At 34.5% G+C, this 23,574-nt stretch overlaps 1 protein-coding gene and 1 long non-coding RNA gene across 4 annotated transcripts in view; one reads left to right on the top strand and one right to left on the bottom strand.

Moving 5' to 3' along the window:
* The window catches only part of LOC130541889 (uncharacterized), a 136,740-nt gene that overhangs the window by 100,227 nt on the left and 12,939 nt on the right, over positions 1-23,574 (top strand). The gene's annotated exons all lie outside the window — the stretch shown is intronic.
* The window catches only part of TUSC3 (tumor suppressor candidate 3), a 220,847-nt gene that overhangs the window by 68,270 nt on the left and 129,003 nt on the right, over positions 1-23,574 (bottom strand). For all 3 annotated transcript variants that reach the window (XM_026508466.4, XM_026508465.4, XM_026508467.4), the window contains exon 6: positions 21,417-21,506. In XM_026508466.4, coding sequence (XP_026364251.1) covers positions 21,417-21,506 — 90 coding nt within the window. The remainder of the gene's footprint in view (positions 1-21,416; positions 21,507-23,574) is intronic.

Here is a 23,574-nt window from a genome sequence, read left to right on the forward strand (position 1 = left end):
GAAATTCATGCACACATATACATATGTGGATGTACACACGTGGGTGTGTTCAGCCTTATCTTCAGTGTGTTTTCTAAATGTTTGCTGATATAACCTGTACATACTTGTGTGGGGGGGTGATGGGAGTTGTGTGTTTATTTCCAGTTGGCCTCACTGCAGACTCCTTAAAGGTGCAGTATATCAAGTTTTCTGTTATTGTAATGTTTCTTTTTAAGACCAATTTGTTGCATTCTATTGTATGCATGCTTACAGTGATCTTGTATTAAAATAAGGCATTTTTTTCTAATAAAAAACCACTTGTTTTCTATAAAACAAGTTTTTAGTTTGGCATTTTGTTTTTCTGACTTTTATTTCTACTTAAGTCCCTACTATTATTGTATTGTTGCCTACTTCTTTCTTCAGATCCGTTTACTAATAATGACCCCTTTATCATTATATAATGAAGTTCTTAGCTCTTATGTTATCTCTTATCTCCTGAAGTTGCCATCTCATTTTTGGATTGAAGTCTGTTTTGTCAGACATAAGCAGAGCTACCCCTGCACTCTTTCTGTTTATACTAGCATGGGATATCTTTTTTCCTTCTCTTCATTTTGAGCCTATGTGTGTCCTTAACGCTGAAGTAAATTTCTAGTACGCAGCATACAGTGGGTACATTTATTTTATCCATCCAGCCACTCTATGCCTTTTGATAGGAAGATTCAATTTTTATTGAAGTATAGTTGGCAATGTTATATTAGTTTCAGGTATACAACATACTGACTTAAAAACTCTGTGACATCATCCTTACAAATGTAGCTACCATCTGTCACAATACAACACTATTACAATACCATTCACTATGTTCCCAATACTGTACCTTTCAGCCTGTGACTTATGCATTCCATAACTGGAAGCCTGTATCTTCACTCCTCTCCACACATTTTGGCATTACCCCACCTTTTACTCATTACACATTTACACATTAGCCCACCTTTACTCTGGTAATCTACCAGTTTGTTCTTTGCATTTATGGATCTGTTTCTGCTTTCTGTTTAGTTTGTTTCTCAGATCCACATATAAGGGAAATCATACAATATTTGTCTTTCTCTACATGACTTATTTCACATAGCGTAACACCTTCTAACCCCATCCATGTTGTCACACATTACAAGATCTCATTCTTTTTTATGGCTAAGTGATATTCCATTGTGTGTGTGTGTGTGCGCGCGCATATATATATATATATATATGCGCGCGCACACACACATATATATATATGCGCGCGCACACACACCAAATCTTCTTTACCCATTCATCTATCTGTGGACACTTAGATTGTTTCCATATCTTGGTTATTGTAAATAATGCTGCAATGAACATAGGGGTGCATATCTTTTCAAATTAGTGTTTTCATTTTCTTTGGGAAAATGCCCAGCAGTATATATGGCATTTCTACTTTTTAATTTTTTGAGGAGCCTCCATACTATTTTCCACAGTGGCTACACCAATTTACATTTCCATCAACAGTGCATGAGGGTCCTTTTTCTCCATATCCTCACCAACACCAGTTATTTCTTGTTGTTTTGACATTAGTCATTGCTGACAAGTGTAAGGTGTTATCTCATTGCGGTTTTGATTTGCATTTTCCTGATGATTAGTGATGTTGAGCATCTTTTCATGTATCTAATAGCCATCTGTGTATCTTCTTTGGAGAAATGTCTCTTCAGGTCCTCTGACCATTTTTAAATCAGATTGTTTCTTTGGTATTGAGTTAAGTGCTTTATATATTTTGGATATTAACCCCTTATTGGATATATCGCTTGCAAGTAACTTCTCTCATTCAGCAGGTTGCACTGTCTTTCTGTTGATGGTTTCCTTTGCTGTGCAAAAGCTTTTTAGTTTGATGCAATCTCAATAGTTTATTTTTGCTTTTGTTTTCCTTGCCTGTGAGCAGATATATCTAAAAAATTTTCCTAAGGCCAGTGCCAAAGAGATTACTACCTATGTCTTCTTGTTTTATGGTTTCAGTTTTCACATTTAAACATTTAATCCCTTTTATTTTCATGTATGGTCAAGAAAGTGGTTCAGTTTCATTCTTTGGCATATTAACTGTCCACGTTTCCCAGTACCATTTATTAAAGACATGGTCCTTTTCCCCCACTGAATATTTTTGCCTCCTCTGCCATAGAGTAATTGACCACATAACTGTGGATTTATTTCCGGGTGTTCTATTCTGTACCATTGATCTTGGTGTCTATTTTTGGGCCAGTACCCTATTGTTTTAATTATTATTTTGTAGTATATCTTTTTTTTTTTTTTTTTTGTAGTTTTGTAGTATATCTTAAAATGTGGTAGGATAATACTTCCACCTTTGTTCTTTCTCAGGACTGCTTTGGCTATTCAAGGATTTTTGTGGTTCCAGACAAATGTTAGGATTATGCTAGTTTTGTGAAAAGTACTGTGTTTCGATAGCGATTGCATCAAATCTGTAGATTGCTTTGGGCAGTAGAGACGTTTTAACAATATTAATCCTTCAATACATGAGCATGGAATATCTTTCCACTTGTTTCTGTCATCTTCAGTTTCTTTCATCAATGTTTTATAGTATTCTGAATGCACATCTTTAATAAAATTGGTTGAATTTATTCCTAGATATTTTATTCTTTTGGTGTAATTGTAAATGGAAATTTTCTTGATTTCTCTTTCTGCAACTTTGTTATTAGTGTATTGAAAGAACAGATTTCTGTATCCTGTAACTGTACCGAACCCAATTATTCTAATAGTTATATGATGGAGCCTGTAGGGTTTTCTATTACAGTACCATGTCATCTGCAAAGAGTGACAATTTTACTTCTTTGCCAATTTGGATCCCTTTTATTTCTTTTGTTGTCTGATCAGTGTGGCTAGGAATTCCACTACTATGTTAAATACTAGTGGTGACAGTGGAATCCTTATCTTGTTCCTGATCTAAAGGAAAAGATCTCAGTATTTCATCACTGATTATGATTTAAGCTATGGGTTTATCATATATGGTCTTTATTATGTTAAGGGATGATCCCTTTAAACATGCTTTGTTCAGTTTTTGTCATGAACAGATGCTGAATTTTGCCAAATGCTTTTTCTTTGTCTTTGGTCTACTGAGATAATCACATGGTTTTTATTCTTTGTTTTGTTAATGTGGTATATGACACTGATGGATTTGCAAATATTGAACCATCCCTGCAGCCCTGAATAAATCCCATGTGATCATAGTGAATGATCCTTTTAATGTATTATTGAATACAGTTGGTAATATTTGTTGAGGGCTTTTGCATCTGTGTTCATCAGGGATATTGGTGTGTAGTTTTTGTTGCTGTTTGTTTTTTAGTGTCTTTGTCTGGCTTCAGTTTCAAAGTAATGCTGGCCTCACAGAATGTATCTGGAAGCTTTCCTCTCCCTATTTATAGGAATAATTTGGGAGTAGATATTAACTTTTTTTTAAATGTTTGGTAGAATTCACCTGTGAAGCTGGCTGGTTTACTGGTGATGAACTCCTTTTATTTGTCTGGTAAACTCTCTCCTGCAATTATGCATGATAACCTTGCCAGGTAGGGTATGCTTGGTTGTAGATTTTTTCCTTTCTGTACCTTGCAGGCCAGAGGGAATGGCATGATATATTCAAAGTTTTTGCTGAAAAATCAGCTATGATAGCCTTACAGGATTTCCCTTGTATGTAACCACTTGCTCTTTTTTGCTGCTTTTAAGATTCTGTTTATCTTTAATTTTTGTCATTTAAATTACCATGTATCTTGGTGTGAACCTCCTTGGGTTCATCTTGTTTTGAACTCTCTTTGCTTCTTGTACATGAATACCTATCTCCTTCCCCATGGTAGGAAGGCTTTTAGCTATTATTTCTTCAAATAGGTTTTCTGCCCCCTCGTCTCTACTCTCCTTATGGGATCCCTGTATATAATGCAAATATTTTGTTTAATGATGTTGCAGAGGTACCCTTAAGCTACCACATTTTTTATTCTTTTTCTTTTTTGCTATTTAGTTGATTGCTTTCCACTACCTTGTCTTCAGGATTACTGATCCATTTTTCTGTGTCCTCTGAATCACCTAGTGTATTCATTTCAGTTATGGTATTCTTCAGCTCTGATTGGTTTTTATATTTTCTATCTCTTGCTGATGTTCTCACTGTGTTCATGCAGTCTTCTGTCAAGGCTGAGGCTTGTCTTTATGACTGTTATTTAGTGCTCTTCATTGGTCATGCTGCTTATCTCTGCTTGGTTTAGTTCTTTTTTCATAATTTTGTTCTTTCATTTGGGACACATTCCTCTACCTTCTCATTTTGTCTAACACTCTATTTCTACTTATCACGCAGGTCAGCTATGTCTCATCTTAAAAGCTGTGGCCTTATGTAAAAGAGATCCTGTGGTGCCCTGTAGTGCAATTCCTCCTATCACCAGAAGTAGGTGGTCGATGTATGTTCCCTGTGTGAGCTGTATATGCCCTCCTCTTATGGCTGAGCCATGACTGCTATGGGCATACTGTTGGGCATGGTTTGCTCCCTGTGCTGTTAGCTCAAAGGACCAACTGTTTGCAGTGACACTGTCTAGGTTTGCTCCCCACACTGTTAGCATAAAGCCTTGGCAGCAGCCATTTTCAGCTTACTTGTCAGTATTTGAGTCTTTTTAATCTTACTGTTCTAGCTCATTGGTGAATTTCTCACTTTGTTCTTGTATTGTTTTCCTGGTATTATTTATTTGTATTCTCTTACAGCTCTCTGATCATCTTTAGAGCAATTATTCTGAATTCTAATTGGACAATTCCTGGGTCTCCATTCCTTTGGGGACAGTTATTAAAGGTTTACTCTCTTCCTTTGGTGGAGTCTTATTTCTCTGAGTCTTTGTGATCCCTGTAGACTTGCTTTGGTATCTAAGCATCGTAAGAAGACACAGCTTTCAGACCTTATGGACTGACTTTGATATGAAAAACCTTTCTGCGGGTGGGGGCACAATGGGAGTGTGATGTCACCCTGGGTCTAGTGGTCCAGGGAACCAAGGGAGAAGCATGTGTTGGCACCAAGTTGAGGAGTGTGCTGTTTATTCTTTAGCTCAGTCTACCATGGTAGTGATTAGCAGGGCTTCTAGGCTTTGTCCTCTTGCATGGCAGAGCTCTGAACTGGCTTCCAATGGGGCAGGGTTGAACTCAGCAGCTAGGGTCAGTGAATAGAAATACCCGTTGGGGAATAGGGGAGGGATCTGGCTGGCTCAGTTGGAAGAGTTTGCCACTCTTGATCTCAGGGTTGGGAGTCAGAGCCCCATGTTGGGTGTAGAGAGAATTTAAATTAATAAAACTTAAAAAAGAAATACCTGTGGGGTGAAAAATGGCAAAATTTGTAGGGGGTCCTTGGTGGCTATCCTGGCCATTGGCTTCACCAGTGGCTTTACCTACTGAGTTTATGCTCAGAGCAGATCTCTGAAAAACTCTCCTGCTGTCAGCTAAGAGCAGCCTTTTCTTGTCCTGCTTGATCCTAGCTGGTACTGTATATCTCAGCTTTGTTGGTCTGGATGGGTAAAATTGAAGGGGACCATAGCACAGTACACCAAAAGGCAGAATAAGCTTTTTGCTCATCCCCTCTTTCCTCTTAGACTCTAGGAAGCCTTTCTAGCTGGGAAAGTTCTTTCTTTGTGCTGAATAATGCCAGCATGGGATGATGCATGCAGTCTTCCTTCTTCTGTTGTGCTATTATTCTCAGGTTTTTGTGTTCCACTGTGTTGCTAACAGTGAACTCTACAGCCTCTTGCAGTGTTGTTTTTATTTGTGGATAGCTGTCTAACCACTGACCTTTGTGGGTAAACAAGGAAGCTAGGTTCTCATACATTGCTATTTTTGCAGTTAGCACTTTTAAAAGCCAGATTAATTATCTCAGATCATACCATCCCTTTTAATGCTAGATTTTGCCAGAGATTTTAACTCTGAAAAAATCCAGGTTGTCCAGAATTTTACTAGCGTTAATGAAACAGTAAACACAGAGAGGGAATAAGAGAGCAGTATAAATGTTTGAAAGTTTCTAAAACCATGGTGAATGGAAGGAGTGTAAGGGGAAAAATGAGAAAAACACTCTAAAATGAAAATGGCTTAATCTGTAATGAAGTGTAAATAATAACTCACTGAAGAGTTATTACACTTAGTGATTGCTAGTTATATTTAGTGTATTTTAATAAAGCTGTCAGTTGTTTAATATAGGTTGAAGACAATCCATGCTTTCAAAACTCAATATATTAACCAATAAGCAAAATGGAGAAAAAATTATTTCTATTCATCAAAACTTATAAATAGCATCAGAATATCATAAGGACATATCACAATGAAAGGTGAAAAAAACACTTCATTTTCGTGTAAAGTGTGGGAACGGTACAGTATCAAAATATACTGTCAGAAACTATAATTACCTAATAGCAAATATTATTTTGAGATGTAATAGTTTCAAACAATTTAGATGACATAGAGATTATGACAATAATAATGCAAACATTTCTTCTTCATATATGAGCCTTGAGATAGTCTGTATGAATTGAACAGTTGCAGGACTTCTGAAGAACAACAGAAAGTGGTAGCATACTAAATACATGTGCAATCCTACACATTATTTATACTATTAAATTTTTGAAAAGCATATACCATTTGAGTATATGAGAATAAATGGTAGGTATTAGTTTGCATATCCAATTAAGCTGAACCTAAACAGATATGTACTTCAAAGAAAGAGCACAGTGGTATGATGCAATTTCCTATAACTGGAAAATCATTCCCAAAGATTCATATTTCACATTTTGAGCCTGAAACTTAAAGATTTAATAAATAAACAGCAAATCAAATTGCAGATACAATAAACAGTGAGTGATGACTTATTTCATAATGTTCCCTTCTGTTGTGGGGGGGGGAACTTTTCATTTTTTAGTGAAAGGAAACTGTAATGTTACCTAACTTTCAGAGCTTTTGACAGATTCTTGTGAGATACGAGGTAGGACACAGTAATTTCATTTCTTGGCAGAAATAAAATGTTGCTTTTCACAGTAATTGCTTCTTTGGGAGAAAATTAAAGCATTTTTGCATTATTAACATAGCTCCTCTGTTGGTACATCTATTATAAAATTCAGGAATAAGGCTTAAAACTTTTACATTCATAGAAAAATAAGAGATTATACATTATAGTAGAGGCAAGTAATATTTTAAAATTGTTTTAAAACATTTTATGGTATTTATTATCTCTGTATTTCAATACACAATTTGGGGTAAGTCCAAATTAAATATACACACTTGGAACCATCGAAAATCTTTCAAATTGATAAGGAATAAACAATTACAACCTGTATTGGAAAAATATTAAGTAGAATAAATACAGAGCAAGAAATAATTTTCATAATCATTTCTATACTATATTAGTCAATGGTCTCCCAGTTAATAGGAAAAAAAAAAAACAAGCACTCTTTAAGGTTAACCTAAATGAGCAAAAGATAAAAATATAAAAACTTTGACATTTTATTAGCAGCTAGGGAAACACAGGCAGCATGAGTAGCCTAAATATAGGAAAAAAATTTACATAAATCCATTAGGTTTGGTCATTTTGTGTGCATATTTTTTAGCTTGCTCATTTATTCAATAAGTGTATACCGTCTTATAAAGAGGATTATAAAGACAAGTAATATTTTGATTCTGTGCTCAAGATACTTATTATGCAAAAACATAAAACTGAAAGGTAAGACAAATAACTATCATGGCCATTCTGAATAGGAAAATTTTATATGCATCCAAGAACATAAAAAAGAAACTTTACCAAAAAAGTGATAATTGAACTAGGAGAGAGAAAGAGGGCTTAGAAGTATGGAGAAAGGAAGAACATCATTCCAAAATTAAAATCGTTACAATAAAATATTTTGTGTTTATTATAAACCAGAATTAACAGAAAAATATATCTGATTCATTTTTCTATCTGCATGCTATTCTTCCATGCTTTAGGCTATTTGATTTTTTTTTTTTTGGCTAAAATGACACCACAAGTTTAGTAACATTTATGGGGAGGGAGGAAGTAGATGAGAGAGAGATATTGTTTCTTTAAAATATTCAGCATGACTCATCCAAAGTAATGGGAAATTTCTCCAGTGCATATCTACTGTTTCTTCCCTTTAGAGTTATTAATTATTCTGAAGTTTTAGAACTTACTTATAAACTAAAGCATAATCTGGTCTAACAACATGACCAAATCCTACTGTGACCTTTATTTAATATAAAAGTGACACAGTATATTTGGTTCTCTGTTTTGATAAATATTTGTGACATGTGACTGGTAGTGCTTAAGACTTAAAAACAAACAAAAAACCCCACAAAACTTAATATAAAAAAACAGTAAAACATATGTCACTGAACATAATACTTAAATTTTACAAGTTTTCTCATAGCTCCTAATCTTTTTATCTAAAGGTGATATACAGAAGTAACTTCTGAATGTAAATTTCATCCAGGCTTATGAAAAGTTAGTTGTGTTTAAATCACTGATTAGCATTTCAGAGAATCAAAATATAATGTCTAAAAAACATACATTAAACAAGAACTACTGTGTTGACATTTACATGGTCTTATGTTGAAGTTGTAAAGACAGACTTAAGCTTTTTTCAAACTAAAATGTGTATGCCTATTATGAATTATGTTTAATATAATTGACTCAATTTTATTGGTAGGATGAGAATCATTTCCTTGGGTTTTAAAGACTGCATTACCCTTTCCAATGCACTAAATAGTTTTCCCAAATTGGAAAAAATTTAGTCAGAAAGCAATATATCCTTTTCTCTGTGGAAAGGCTGGTCTTCTGTGTGTCTACTTTCTCTGATACTGCATTATTCTGGAGTCTCAAAATATTTAACTGTATTAGAGTAAGCTTGACAAAAGAAAACACATTCTCGTTTTGTAGTTCTATAATTCTCTGTGTATATGCTTTCAAGGTCTTAATTACAACATACAAACAATACTTAAGGAAAACCATTTTTTAACATTTTTGAGAGGCTAAAAATATGAGTTCCTTTTTGCAAAGAAAGATTTATTCATCTCTTCAACTATTTATTTAATATCTATCATGTGAAATGCTTTGCTTAGAGGTGAAGCTATGAATCACAAGGTCCTTCTTAATTGCCAGATCACAAGTAGCAAGAAAGAGCTGAAAGTAAGAGAAGGCATAGTTTAGGCTGGTTCCAGAAGCTGGTGATCAAGGCCAGGCAGAGTTTGGAATTAAGACTGCGTGTTGAGATGGATGATGAAGGCACAGAGCAATAGCAGATGCTAAAGGCAAGGAGTTTCACCAGAGTCCGAGACACACAAAATTTAAAAATCAAAAGGAGTAAGAAGATGTAAGGCAAAACTTCCAAAAAGTAAGATTCATGGCACAACAACCAAGTGACCATGGTACCGAGGCAAAATGAGAAAACAATTCCAGTTTCTAATATTGTGCAGTGCACTAATAGGTGAAGCTTTACTAACTGAGCTTTGCAGCAAACCGGTGTGATGTTACATCTCTCCACTCGTCTATTAGCTCCATGATATATTGGCACTACTAAGGCAAATACAGGACCTAGCATTTAATGGGCTCTCAGGAAATATCTACTGGATGGAAAAATAAAAACATGAATAAATGAAAAAGGCAGAATCCCAATTCCAAAATCTATTGTAAGGTTTCTGCATATCTTCAATGTATATCGATTATGATTATCTAAATTTTTTATTTAATTGCATGCTGACATTTTCTCTGGTAGCGGTTCTACGGAGATTACAGTAAAACTACTGAACACCCTATAAATATTTCCATTCAAAATAATTGTACTTAAAGTCCATACAGTTTCCAACTTATGGCTAAAATGTCCCTCAAAAAGCTAGCATATGCAAAATCCCTGAGGCGTAAAAGTATAAAGGAACTGGAGAAAGTGTAAGACTATTATGGCTGCCTGAGACACAGAAAAAGTGCTTCATTATGATAAATTCTGTATTAAGCAGCATGCCATTTTTGCAATACAATATTTTTGCATGTGCACAGAGAACACAGCTGTTAGTTTCATTCACAACTGAACCAGCTTTAATACAGTGAAATATTTTGGATTTTATATGGTAAACCCATAGCAATCCTCAGGCAGCAGCTAAAAGCCAAATCTTGGGAAATTAAAACAAAAGAACACTACACTTACATATGTCGGGAGTTATGATCTAAGTATAAGCTTTATTTCACTGCATTTCATTCAGGATGATGTCTTTTTTTTTTTCCCTAGCAGAAAATATCTTTATGTCCCATGTAACCATACCGTTAGTTGTATAGTTTCCCTTCAGCTACACGGTAATAACTGCTTTTGTGAGGACTTTCATGCTGTTAAGTGGAGCATTAGTACTTGGCTTGTGCCATTACACAGCATCTTAATGATGACAAACAAACAAACTTGCAAATCAGCACAGCATCATACTGCGTGCACTATTAATTTTCTTTCCACTCTATATCCACTTACATTTCAGTTCAATGCAGTGAAACTCATTCTAATGGCATTTTTAGATCTTGTAGACATGTTTCTTTCCACAATATATGAAAATATGAACAATCACCAATATTACCCATGTTGAATTTTATAAACTAATAGCTAAATGAAGATCCAACAATGTAACCCATAGTCTTTTATTAAGCTGTCTGATCCAATTAGCTCAGTCCAGTTAAAATACTATTAAAGCTAGAATCAGAAGTTCGGAGCTGACAGACCCATTATATAAAGTTTCTATTAATGGCCACAAACTATGTGCCGTTCTCACCCATGTTTCCCTAAGTGTATTCTGTTGATTTTAAGGTGAAAAAGCAGTAGGGATGCATAGCTAAGAGGACTGCAATCCATACTACTGTTGGAAAATAAAATTCAACAGACCCTGTTGATAGAGAATTAATAACAAATCTTCTATAAAGGAATAAACAATATGTATGATCTATATAAGAGTTTTTTAAAACTTAGAAGATACAATAAATATTCTTAAATATGTACATACTCTTACTTGAATTATTGCCTTTGGGACTGTTTTGGGAGGAATCCAAACTAAGGTTGAGTGTTTTCCATTTTTTAAAACTGCTTATACATCTATTATCATATTTTATTTCGTAAAGAATTATACAAGGTAAGAAAAGCAAGATGAGACTTACTTTACAAAAGAATAGAGAGATTAAGTAATATCCCCCTAATGACATAACCAGTAAAAGGCAGAGTTGGGGAAAAATTCAACCCTGTTTTTTTTCTTACACACTTGAAAACAAAGGCATAAAAATGAGTCTTTGGGATTAAAAGTCTTCTTCACTTTCTCTTATGTAAACATCTCTTTTTAAGCATATAAAATGTCAAAGATTAAACCATATTTACTAAGGTATATTATAGAAATGTTTTTGATATACTAATTTTATCAATATATTTACTGATGGCTTTCAATTTACAGCAATCCTAAACATCGGAACTATAGGTCAGTGTGATCCTAAGCACTGGTTACTTCAATTTATTTTTTAAAGAAAGTCAAAGTCAACCTTTGAGTATAAATGCTAAGTGGAATGTTTCCTTGGCTGCAAAACATTTGAGAAGACAAAATTATATTTAAGGTTCTCTATAGCTCTAAAACAGGGCTGCTGCTTCTAACATTCTGACATTTGGGACTCCATGAGTCATTGTGGTGGGCAACTGTCCTCTGCACTGTAAGATGTTTACCAGCATCTCTGGCCTCTATCACTAACTGCCATTAGTAGGCAGATGCCCCTACAGTTGTAACAACCAAAACTGTATCTAGAAACTACCAACTGTTCCCTGAAGGGGCAAATTCATCCCAAACATCCCTTCACTACTAAATGAAAGGCAATATATAAGGGCAGTAATGTTTAATGTAGCATTGGAACAGAACTCATGTATACCTTTACCCAAATTTTATAAATCAGCAAACACTTCGCTAATGTTACAGGGTTCCAAAGTTATCAAGTGTAAGAGAAATAATATTGGGTGTGAAGCTCATGGTTCTCAAACATTACTTAATGGTGTTATACAGAAAGAACCACAGCTTTTCATGTGGCTCTGTTAACAGCTTGCGTTCCCCACCAGTAGCCCAACGGAGCCACGACAGCATGAAAAGTAAAACGCAAAACCCTCTGGTAAGATAAAAGAGAAATGGCATGTGAAGTGAAACAGTATTTCTGGGGGATAAGTAAAATACATGTCGGCATATTAAGGAAAACAGAAAATGAACTTTGATGAAGTTCGTAGCACAAAGAAACTACGTGCCAATGCTCACTTCAATAGATCCTGGATGTTAATGGAAGTTCTCCCATACTTTGGCATTAGGTTTCCTTAGCTTGGCTTTGTAATTCCTTCCAAGTTTTATTTCTGATGAATGTCTACCAGTGTTGTAATCAGAGGGAAGGAAGAGGTATATCAGGCACATCTAATCAGCTATCATCTTAACCCTGAAAGTCTCTCTTCTGTTTCACTGTCATGTTTTTATAGCATCATCCTGAGAATGTATACAGACTCATTCCCTTTACTCAACTGTGTGGATGTAGAAGGGGTGTGTATGTGTGTATGGTATTCACTTGATGCAAGAAAAAGCCATTCAATTTTCAGTGGCCTTTTAAGCTCTCTCCTCATATTCTGAATGACTAGCTTAGTTTTTAATGCTATGCATTTCCTATTTCTCATTACTTTACAGTTTAACACATTCTTGTTAATCTATTACCTATAGACAGCACTTTGATTACCTAATCTATTCTCTCTCCTTGATGAGAAACTATAAGGTGGTACCATTTACTGATCCATATTTTTATAATTTTCTAATTTTCTAAATTTCCATAATGAACACTTAATTTTATGATCAGAGAGTAAATTTTAAAAGCAAAAGCTGAAATAAAAGAAGGCAAAGTATCCTATTTCAAAAAAATAATTAGAAGAATCAGATAGTAGAGAAAAAGAGCCTGGAAGCAAAGGATACATTTTAGGACTATACCTAGCCATATATATCTTTAAGCCTCTAGGGTCTTATTAAGTCTTGGTCATATTTAAAAGGATATGTTTGTCAAGATTACAGAGGTTTCATGACCTTTTACCCATATTTAATTAGGGAATCTTTATGCAGAAAACAGGCATCATCTCTGATTCATAGGACTCCAGTTTCTTGGCATTTCAGGCAAAATTTTAAAGTGGATTTTAGCATCAAGATTCAAACATTAACCACTGTTAACAACATAAATTTATACATATATATTTTAAAATAATTCAGTCTAATTATCAACTTAGCCCATGAATGACTTTATCATGTTACAAGACCCACCATTCTAATTCTGCCTATACTCATTTATCTTGAAATATTACTTTTCCTTATTTATAAAATACCTGCTCTTTAACTTCATAGTATGGTTACTTAGTATCTATGAGATAATGTGCATCACAAGCACTATATATATTACGTATCAGCATTTCTAAGAATGTGTCTAGTAGCTATGTAAGATGAATGGAGACAAAATAAGTTAGAAAAGCTTTGGGTTAAACAAAATTAAATTTCCTCATCAAGAATATGTACTATTAACTTCTGCATGGATAATACTAGATGCAGTGTTTGCCAAACATCTAATGAGGAAAAGAATTTAGAGAATAAAAACAATTATCTCCATTAATCTTTGGCACCAGCCTTTAGGTATGTTTGATTACTAGATAAACTCATCTACAAAAAATATGTGGTAGGGCTGAACTCAGAATTATTAGCATCTAAAGTATAAGATTTTTAAGCATGCATTTAAAGCCTTTATGTTTTGGGAATTTTTCTTAAGTGCAGTTGAATGATTATTAATTTCAGGTGTACCATATAGTGATTCCCCATTTATTAACATGACAAAATGATCACCATAATAAACTACCTACATTTGTCACCATACAAAATTGTTAAAATACTACTGCATTTCCTATGCTGTACGCTGCATTCCCCTTATAAGTGGAAGTTTGTACCTTTTAATGCTCTTCTCTATTCCACCCATCTCCCAACCCCCTCACCTCTCCCCTCTGACAACCGTCAGTTTGTTCTCTGTATTTATGACTGTTTCTGCTTTAATTTGTTCTTTAGACTCTACATATAGGTGAAATTACATGGTATTAGCCTTTCTCTGGCTTATTTCACTTAGCGTGATACCCTCTAAGTCCATCCATGTTGCCTCAAATGACAAAATTTCATTCTTTATGGCCAAGTAACATTCCAGTGTGTGTGTGTATGTATGTACACACATCACATCTTCATCTACTCACCTAATAATGAAGACTTACTTGCATCTATATCTTGGCTGTTGTAAATAATGCTGCAATAAACACAGGGATGCATATATCTTTTCAAATTAGTGTTTTCATTTTCTTTGGATAAATACCCAGAAGTGCAATTGCTGGATCACATAGTTCTCTTTTTAAGGTTTTGAGAAACATCCATACTGTTTTTCACAGTGGTGTTATCATTTTGCTTTCCCACCACCCATGCCTGAGGGTTCCCTTTCCTCCTGCTAACCTTGTTATTTTCTTCTTGATACTATGCATTCTGACACATGATAGGTGATATCTCATTATGGTTTTGATTTGCATTCACTGATGATTAGTGATTTTGAGCATCTCTTCCTGTACCTGTTGGTCATCCGTGTGTATTCTTTGGAGAAGTGTTCAGGTTCTCTGCTCATTTTTTAATTGTACTTTTTTTTTGATACCGAGTTGTGTGAGTTTTCTATGCACTTTGGTATTAACCCCTTATCAAATATATCATTTGTAAATATCTTCTTCCATTCCTCCTCCCTTCTCTCCATTTCCTTTCCTATGTAAAAGCTTTTTGCTTGATATAGTCCCATTTGTTGATTTTTGTCTTTTTTGCTCTTGCCTAAAGAAACAGATTTAAAAAAATATTGCTTAGACAAATGTCCACTTTTCTGAACTTGTATTGAAGTCTTAAATCCCTTTTGAGTTTGTGTGTGGTCCAGTTTCATATTTAGCTGTCCAGTTTTCCTAACACCATGTATTGAAGAGACCATCTTTTCCCTGTTGTATATTCTTGCCTCCTTTGTCAGAGATTAAACCCATGTTTAAATGGTCAATTATTTTTGGACTCTCTAAGCTGCTCCACTGATCTATGTGTTTTTGTGCAGTACTATACTATTTTGATTACCATAGCTTAGTAGTATAGTTTGAAGTCAGGGCTCTTGATACCACCAGCTTTGTTTTTCTTTCTCAAGACTGCTTTGGTTAATCCGTATCTTTTGTGGTTCCATACAAATTTTAGATTTCTTTGTTCTAGCTCTGTGAAAAATGTCATTGGTATTTTGATAGGGATTGCACTGAAGCTATAGATCGCATTGGGTAGTATGCGCTGCACATCTTAACATTAATACTTATGAGCGTGGTACATCTTTCCATTTGTGTTTATCGTCAATTTCTTTTATCAATGTCTTGCAGTTTTCAGAGTATAGAAAAATGTTTAGCATACATCAGAAAAGTTTCTATTTCACAAGTTTACAATTAGATAAATTTCACAAACCGATCACACCTGTGTACCTATCCCCTAAATGAAGAAACAGGCTCTCTAGAAGCCGTCTCCTGTCCCATTCCAGTTACAACCCACACAGCTCAAAGCTACCCCTTCTCTGACATTTAACACACAGTCAAGTTCTGCCTCGTTTTGTGCCAGGCTTCTTTCACTTTCTATCTCTGAGGTATCTTTGAGATTTGTTCTTTTTGTTTAAGTAGTTATATATATATATGTTCCACTATTTTCATTCTACTGATAGACATATTTAGGTTGTTGCCTCTCTGGAGCTATTAAGAATAATGCTATTAACATTTTTGTATACTGCATTTGGCACTCATGTATACATTTCTCTTGAATGTATATTTATGAAAATTTCAGGATCACGGGTATGAGTATGATCAGTTTTAATACATGTCAGCTTTTAAACTGCTTGAACGAATTCATTTTCTAGGTACTGAAACTCTGCATGGGATCAGTGTTACTGATCTTAATCATTATGGTGAATGTATTATAGCACTTCACTGTGTTTCAACTTCAGTTTACTCAAGTAATAATAGGGTTGAAATCCTTTTCATATGTTTAGTGGCCATTAATATAGCCTCTTCTGAGAAAGTGTGATCAAGTCTTCCCCCAATTTTTGCCACTGAGTTGTGTTTCTTCTTTATATACTCCGGATCCAAGTCCTTGTGAAGACATTTGTATTACAAATATCTTCTCCACTCTGTGACTTACCTTTTCACATTCCTGATAGGAACACTTTGATGATGAAAGTTCCTAATTATAATGTATTTCAATATAGCATGTCTTCCACTCATATTTACCTACATAATCCATATGGGATTTATATTTATGGTATGTGATAAGATTACTCTAGCACCATTCACACTGCATTTTGGTATTACTATTGCCATAAATGCGTTCATATGTTTGAAGGATAGACAAATACACCAATTTGAGTTTCACAATTAATAAAGTGCCATATTAATTAATGCAGCTTTAATGTAAGTTTTGAAATCTGGTAACCTAAAGTCGTTTAGCTTTGTAGCTCTCTTTCAAGACTGTCTTAAACATTTGAATTTCCTATGGATTTCCTAAAGTGTAATTTAAAATATCAAGTGATAATATCAATAAATCAATGCCCAGTCTAAAGAAAAAAATAAGCCTTTTTCTAACTAATGTGGTTTTTATGCTTAAAAAATATAAAACTGGATCTTATAAAGCTAAATTCTATTAAACTTATACAGGAAAAATGGCAATCTAATTAAGTAGTATTTGGAAATCACAACTTCAGAGAAAAGGAAAAAAAATAAATATTTCTGGAAGTCACAGAAACCTTCATAATGCAATCCTCAAGTATTTACCAAGTTAGTTCACGTTAACGTAACACTGACAGTTCCTAAAAACATCTAACATAGAGTTGAAGGAAAACATTTATGTAATTAATTTAGCAAAACAACAAAAATTACAACTCAATGAGCTGATCTTTGTGTATAATAGTTACCTAAAGTGTAAATGGAAATTGTTCCCAATGTGAAAAGCAGTAAGTATTGTCTTCTATACCTTACTCCACTCTAATGCACGTGATGTACACTGGTCATCAAGAATTCATGCCAATTGTAAAATCCCTTTAAGATATTCCACACCACTGCAAGAGGTAAACAGCTTCATTGTAATGATTCTCAAAAACACAAATCCTACATGGTAATTTCTCTTTAGAAATACAGGTTAAGATATGAAGAAATTACCAAAGGACAGTATTAATTTTCAAGTTATATCTTGAAATTTGAACACATCTATTAAAAAGTTCTATACCCGTAACCATTGTTAATCTTCTATTTTGTTTCAGTAATATGAAAACACATTATTATGTAAAGCAATTCATTAAAACAAAACTTAAACCATAATTTCCTGTTTCAGTGTATGTTGACATTTGCATATAAAAAGGCAGGAAGAGAAATTTTGTTGGAATATGTTAAAATGCAAACCAAGAAAAAAGCTATATACTAACAGGCAACATTCTTTTTTTTTTTTTTTTTTTTTTAATAATGATTTTTTATTATATTATGTTAGTCACCATACAGTACATCCCCGGTTTTCGATGTAAGGCTCGATGATTCATTAGTTGTGTATAACACCCAGTGCACCATGCAATATGTGCCCTCCTTACTACCCATCACCGGTCTATCCCATTCCCCCACCCCCCTCCCCTCTGTAGCCCTCAGTTTGTTTCTCATAGTAACAGGCAACATTCTGCTGCCCCTTTTCACAGTGCTTTATTTAATAGTCAGACTTAAGGCTTTGTCTATACCACTAAACAATTAGTATCTCACATAACTTAAAACTGTATCCACATCTCTGTGGCCCAGAGTACACTCATGCAATTGTTACTGTAGCAAAAACCTCCTGAATTTCTAAGACCTTTATATTTTTATGAAATACAGAGATACCTTGGCTATAGGTTTAAATTTCAATATTAAGTTGCTGAAAGGTAAGATAAAATGTATGTATGAAGGAAATGCTTTTCCCTTTAAAAATACAGAAAATTCTCCTTATGTGTTCCTCTGGGCCTCAGAGCACCTTTTCCTAAGGGCTATGCCACTCACTACCTGAAAAATAGTGATATAAAAATGTGGAAAAAGATTAAATAAATTCTCTCTCTAATCCGAACTTTAAACGTTTCTGTCACATTAAGGTGAGTAACTGTTTTATGCTGAATTAACAGTGACATGTTAATCCTATTATTCTTCTGACTAGTGAGAAAATTAAGATAATCCAATTTTAGAAACAAAAATCTCTAGTGTGAGTCCTTATAATCATTTAACAAAACATTTACTGAGGACCAGCTAAATGCAAGTTGTAAAGGGGAAAACAGCTTCAAAGAAACTCCACGTCTAAGGACTTGACTAAAATGGGATATATGAAACATTAAAGAATTATTATAATAAAAAATGCATAGATACATAAATGGACTAACTGCATGTTAATAAATGTGTAAAGGGAAGTAGGGGGCACTTCTATGTAATTAAGAAGTAACACATCTCAGAAGGATAGCAAAATCAGGTGAGATGAAGGATAGGTATAATTTGATAGATACAGAGGACATTCCAGGAATGGAAGCCCCCCCCCCAAAAAAAAAGCATATATTTAGGAAACAGCAACAGTACAAATAGGCTAACACTGAGTTTCTTTGCAAAGTAGTAGGGTTAACAGGTTGAAAAGTAAAATTACAATGGTCATGAAATGGGAGAGGTACTTGGAATTGTAAACTGGTAACTCGGGTCCATACATATTATAATAAGATGTTTTAGGACTATTCACCTGATAGCCTAAAATATTCAGCTATAAAGTCTACTTCCTCACATGTAGTCCGTAAACACCAGGTCACATCCATTCAGTTACTGTTACTGGCACAAACTTTAGGAGCTTATTACTCCAGTAAACTACACGTAAGGAGATGAGATGATTTCAAACAGCAATAGATAATAGAGCTTATAGTAAGAAAACTATGCCACTTTTGCGTAAGGATTATTTTGAGCTGAAGGCAGTTGAGAAGAAGATACTTAAGAAAAGCTCTCTGGCCTCCCCAATCTGCCTAAAAGCAGCATATAAGTTTACGAAGTTGTCCCTCCCCCTCGACCAGGAAGGACAAGGGTAAATTCCTATAGACAACTTTAGACCCTTATCAAAAAATGTGTGGAGGGAAGGCACCTGTGACTTAATTCTGCACAATAGATCTTACTTTTACTTACCTTGCTTTTCCTGGTCATCTCCATGTTAGTGGCCTCCCCTCCACACATTGTTTTCTATCTTTAGCTGAAGATGGTGTTTGAGCCTGAACTGTAAGTCACCTCTGTGTGTTACTACCGATTTTTCCCCGAGTATCTCCCATGGATACAGTAAGTACAACATGCTAATCAATTTGTTTGTTTTCTCTTAAAATTCTGCATTTCATTATAGGGGTCCTAGCCAAAAACTCAGAAAAACTGTTTTTTCTTCCTCTATACAAGTTAATTTTCCATATACTTCAACAAACCAAACAATAAAAAGCAACGCTTAATGCTTTTCAACCTAAGGGATATTCTCTTAAAAGATAGTAATGAAAAATTTATCAGATTTCCTAAATTTACACTTTGAAGTAGCAGGAACATAACGGTGATCCAATCTTTGCATCAGGACTTTATGTAATAGGAACGTACCAGTGACAAAGACTGATAAGCACCTGACAGCAGGACTTTTTAATGTCTTACTGGTGTCATGATAAAAGGCAGACAAATAAAAATAGTACAAAATAAGTAGATTTGATAGCATGTTACAAGATGATTAAGTGCTATGAAAGAAAAATAGGAAAGGGACAGAGTGTGGGTATCAGGGAGAAGGAGAGGACAACACTTTCTAGTGGGGCTGTTGGAAAGACTTTCTTGATAATTATTTTTCTTTAAAATAACTCAGTTTGAATATTAAAAACATTCAGCAACCCCTCTAAGTAGTGAAAGATTTCAAAAATATACACATGTGGCAAAACCCATGTCTAAATGACTATGGCAGCTGATCATCCAAACAGTCTAACTCAGGTTCCGTATCACTGCCATCTTCAGGAGAAATCGAAGACCAAATTGATCATTACCTAACTCTGGCAATTAGCAACTAGTCCTTAAAACCTGATTGGACAGTCAGGGAATGGGCAATGAAAAATTATTTCCCAATGTACAGAGTTCCATAAAGTTCAAAAAAAGTCGCAATGTAGACTTGTTGGCTTTAATATTAAAGGTATCTGAAGCACTATAAGCAATGAAGAATAAATGTCAAACTTTATATGTATAGAGTTACAGAGCATTTATAACATTTTGCCATATGAAAATTTCATTCAGAACTGCAATTTTAGGAATTAAGTTAATATTCTAGGTGATGTGGTAATATGGTTATGATTTTCAAAGACCTTATCTTCTAGGGATACCTACTAAAGTATTTCTGTATGAAACGAAATGATATTAAGCACTTATTTCAGAAGAATCTGGCGGAAGGTAAGAACTGAGTGGAGGAAGAGCTGAAACAAGTACTGGGTATGAGCTAGTAATTGTCTGTAACAGGTACATTCTCTAAGTTTTCCAAATGAAAAAGTTACAGAAAAAAGGTCACATTTTTAAAGTTAATCTTCACCAACCTAATAAATATTAAGCCTTATAGACAGCTGATCTATTTTTCCAAAGTTGATCTATTACAATATATCCCATTCATTCAGCAAACAAAAAAAAGGTAAAGCAACAAAATACATAAATTCAGTAGCAGTTACTAATGTGAACTTTGCTACTGATTTAACTACACACCAATTTCCCTTTTAATTTTGTAGCAAACACTTCTTAGCATTCTAATAAGATGACTGCCAGGGTTTTTAATGATGTTTTAATTAATCTCTAAGTTGATCATTAATGGGACACCAACTACAAACTGTTCCTATCTCCTCTTCTGGCATTACATATTACTGCCGTAGCAATATGTAAAGGTGAAAACCTAGGTTATGAATGTCTATTTGATGTGGTAGGTACACTAATTTTCTTAAGCAGTCCTCACCCTAAAAAAATATATATACATGCATGTGTGTATTTGCATATAGTAGAGGTAGTATTAGAAGAGAAAGAACAAAACTAGATTTACAGACAAAATCCTTTCTCACTAAATAACTGCACATGAATTTTGATTCCTATATAAACAGGATGAAAGGGGTACTTCACTGGCCCAGTCAGTAGAGCATGTGACTCTCGATATCGGGGTCCTTAGTTGGGGCCCCATGTTGTATATGAATATTATTTAAAAAGAAAACAGGATTAAAGTTCAAAATATGGATGCTTAGAACATGCACTTACCACTTGTCCATTGTGTGGGTTCTTATGAGCATATGGAGGTCCACGGATATGATTCCACATCTGGCCCGAAGTCATAGCAAAGACTATACACTGAAAAACAGGGTGTAATGTTAATCAAAGAATATCAGAATATGATTTTTTTTTTAAAAGTAATGGTCACAAAACTAAATTTAAAAAATCATGTATCATTTTACCCATCAGAATAATTGTCACTTACTAACTATGGGACTTTGGGAATTCATCCCAAATGAAAGAACAAGACAAAGCCATAGCCAGAGATATAAGTAATAGGCCTGATGGAAAATTTAAAGCAATAATCTTAAGGATACTCACTAGGCCTGAGAAAAGAAGACATCAGGGAGACCTTTACCACAGAGATTAAAAAAGAATCCATCAGATATGAAGAATACAGTGAACGAGATTGAAAACTGGCTTGATGCAATGAACAGCAGGCTAGAAGAAGCAGAGGAACACCAATTAGTGACCCAGAAGATAAAATAACAGAAAATAATGAAGCTGAACAAAAGAGAGAAGAATTATGGAACATGAGAATAGACTTAGGGAAGTCAGTGACTCCATCAAACATAATAACATTCATATTATAGGAGTCCCAGGAAGAGGAGAGAGAGAGAAAAGGGAATAGAAAGTTTATTTCAAAAAATAATAGAGGAATACTTCCCTTATCTGGGGAAGGAAACAGACATCCAGGAAGCAGAGAACTCCCAATCAAAATCAACAAATGCAGGCCAACGCCAAGACATATACTGATAAAGAACAAATCTTAAAAGCAGCAAGATAAAAGAAGTTCTTAACTCATAAGGGAAGACCCATAAGGATAGCTAAAGATTTCTCAACAGAAACTTTACAAGCCAGAAGAGAGTGGCATGACTGATATATTCAACGTGAATGGGAAAAATCCACAGCCAAGAATACTCTATCCAGAAAGGCTATCATTCAGAATAGGAGAGATAAGGAGTTTCCCAGACAAACAAAAACTAAGGAATTCATGACCATTAAATCAGCCCTGCAAGTAATATTAAAGGGGACTCTTTGACTGCAAAGATCAAAAGTGACAAAGATAAATCTCCAGAAATGACAAAAAAAATTTTAGTACTAAATACATGTCTATCATTAATTACTTTGATGTAAATGGACTAAAAGCTCAAATCAAAAAACACAAGGTGTCACAATGGATTAAAAATCCAAGACCCATCTATATGCTGCCTACAAGAGACCCATTTTAGACCCAAAGACACCTACAGGTTGCAAGTAAGAGGATGGAGAAGCATTTACCATACAAATGGATGTTAAAAGAAAGTTGGAGTAGCAATACTTATCTTAGACAAACTATACAACAATGACTGTAACAAGAAAACTATGAAGGGCACTATATCATAATAAAGGGGACAATCCAACAAGAAGATAAATTGTAAATATTTATGCCCCTAACCTGGGAGAACCCAAATATATAAAAGAATTAATTGATAATAACACAATAATAGGGGACTTTAACATTCCACTTACATCAATTGACAGATCATCTAAGCAGAAAATACATAAGGAAACAATGGCTTCAAATGACACACTGGACCAGATGCACTTAACAGATATATTCAGAACATTCCATATCAGAACAGACTACACGTTCTTACCAAGTACACCTGGGACATTCTCCAGAGCAGATCACATAAGAGGTCACAAATCAGGCCTCAACAAATACAAAAAGACTGACTGAGATCATACCATGCACCCTTTCTGACCAAATGCTATGAAACTAGAAGTCAACCACAAGAAAAAATTTGGAAAGACCGCAAATACATGGAGGTTAAACAGGCTACTAAACAACAAATGGGTCAACCAGAAAATCAAAGAAAAAAATTTTTTTAAAAATACATGGAAAAAATGAAAACACAACAGTCCAAAATCTTTGGTATGCAACAAAAGCAGTCCTAAGAGAAAGTATATATAGCAACACGGGCCTATCTCAAGAAGCAAGAAAAATCTCAACATAAACTTACACCCTTTAGGGCTAGAAAAAGAACAACAAAAGAAGCCTAAAACCAGCAGAAGGAAGGAAATAATAAAGATTAGAGTGGAAATAAATGATATGGAAACTAAAAAAACTCAAACCCAATAAAACTGAAATTAGGAGCTGGTT

The sequence above is a fragment of the Ursus arctos genome, unplaced genomic scaffold (genome assembly GCF_023065955.2).
Source record: "Ursus arctos isolate Adak ecotype North America unplaced genomic scaffold, UrsArc2.0 scaffold_27, whole genome shotgun sequence".
Classification (NCBI taxonomy): domain Eukaryota; kingdom Metazoa; phylum Chordata; class Mammalia; order Carnivora; family Ursidae; genus Ursus; species Ursus arctos.